Source organism: Penaeus monodon, chromosome 22, assembly GCF_015228065.2.
Source record: "Penaeus monodon isolate SGIC_2016 chromosome 22, NSTDA_Pmon_1, whole genome shotgun sequence".
Taxonomy (NCBI): domain Eukaryota; kingdom Metazoa; phylum Arthropoda; class Malacostraca; order Decapoda; family Penaeidae; genus Penaeus; species Penaeus monodon.
The window spans coordinates 22,192,029-22,193,504 of NC_051407.1; the positions used below are offsets into that span (position 1 = coordinate 22,192,029).

General features: G+C 36.6%; 1 protein-coding gene across 1 annotated transcript in view; it reads right to left on the minus strand.

Moving 5' to 3' along the window:
* LOC119587000 (exportin-7-like) overlaps positions 1 to 1,476 on the minus strand; it is a gene marked incomplete at its 5' end in the record, with an annotated part of 15,054 nt that continues 13,578 nt past the window's right edge. The window contains 3 exon segments of the mRNA XM_037935741.1: positions 1 to 375; positions 651 to 778; positions 931 to 1,106. Coding sequence (XP_037791669.1) covers positions 270 to 375; positions 651 to 778; positions 931 to 1,106 — 410 coding nt within the window.

Consider the following 1,476-nt stretch of genomic DNA (forward strand, 5'->3'; position numbering starts at 1 on the left):
CCTTGCAAAATTTACGAATTACAAAATATGATTCAAAACTTGGGAAAGTCAAAATGACTTTTTAATACACGTGGCCATATTCAGGTCAACCACATATGAGCACAATGGTTGCTGTTGGTATCTGCCACAACATTTATGGTCGTGTTAGCTATGGCAGATTCTGTTATTGTGGTTGTAGTGGAGAGGGAATAGCAGCGGCGACGATGTTGGGGGTGGCTGGTATTATGGTGAGGATTGTAATGGAGACCGTTCTGGTGAAAGTGTTGCCGTCACGATGTCATCATTTCACTTCCACTACTGCCACTACTGCTAGTCACTGGTCCCTTGAGTGAGTCATTGATATCACGGCGGAACACAGACAAATTCTGAGTAAATCTGAAAAGGTAAGAGTATATTTAGAGGACAGAAATGAAAATTTACTTAACATTATTGCTCTCCTCATTCAAAATATATACATTTATCTCCTAATTTTGCCATAAAAATTAATAACACCCATAAGCGAACACCCACTCACCTGAACAAATCAAAATGTCAAATATTCTTGCACTCATTGGAACAGAAAAATGTTTTGTCAATTCACCAAAAATCAAACTTTAAATATTTAACAGATTTATCAAGTACTGAAAAAATTACTCTAGGGCAAAACTTACTTGTCCCTATTCTTAGTAAGGAGGTTTGGCTCAATGCCCTCCATCAGACTATCAAACCACTGGGCCATTGCTCCTTGCTTGTCTGGTGCTTGTTGACTGATAATCTGTTGCCTCAGTTGTCCAAAATACTGTGGAAATGAGAGAAATAATTAGGAAAGTTTCTACCATATACTTTTGCATTATAATCACACTTTTTTTTCCAATACTTAAGTAAGATATATTCATAAACAAATTCAAAGACAGACCCCTTTCCCAAATTCCAAGCAAACAAAAAATTTACCTCATTATTTAATAAAATGAGTGGTAACAGTGGACGGGACATGCTCCACTGATTCCTACAATCCTCAAACATGATGATGTTAAGGACAGTGGCTAGCATTTGCTGCAGGATGGATGGTTGGTGTTTCATAACCCTTACAAGGGCATCTGACTCCAGGTCCACTGTACCTTTTTTGCCTGCAATGAGAGATGTTTAGTGGAGGAGTCATACAAAGATTAGAACCACCCTTACTCAAGTGTTTATAATGAAACTGAGCTCAACTTTACACTTGACTTGATAACAAACTTAAGAGAGATTGACAATGTGGTTTGACGTCAGAAAAAACAAACAATTAAAACTAAAATATTCTACCCAGTCACTGCAAGCACCCAACACTTTCCAATGATCAAATCACTTTCAAAATACTAAACATAAAAAAGGTAGACAGACAAAATTCAATATAATAAAAACTGTGCTTTCCCCCAAACATAAAAAGCTATGACATTATTCTTTAACTATGCATTATATCAGCTTTTCTCACTTTTAGTAATCAACCTTCCATGTAGC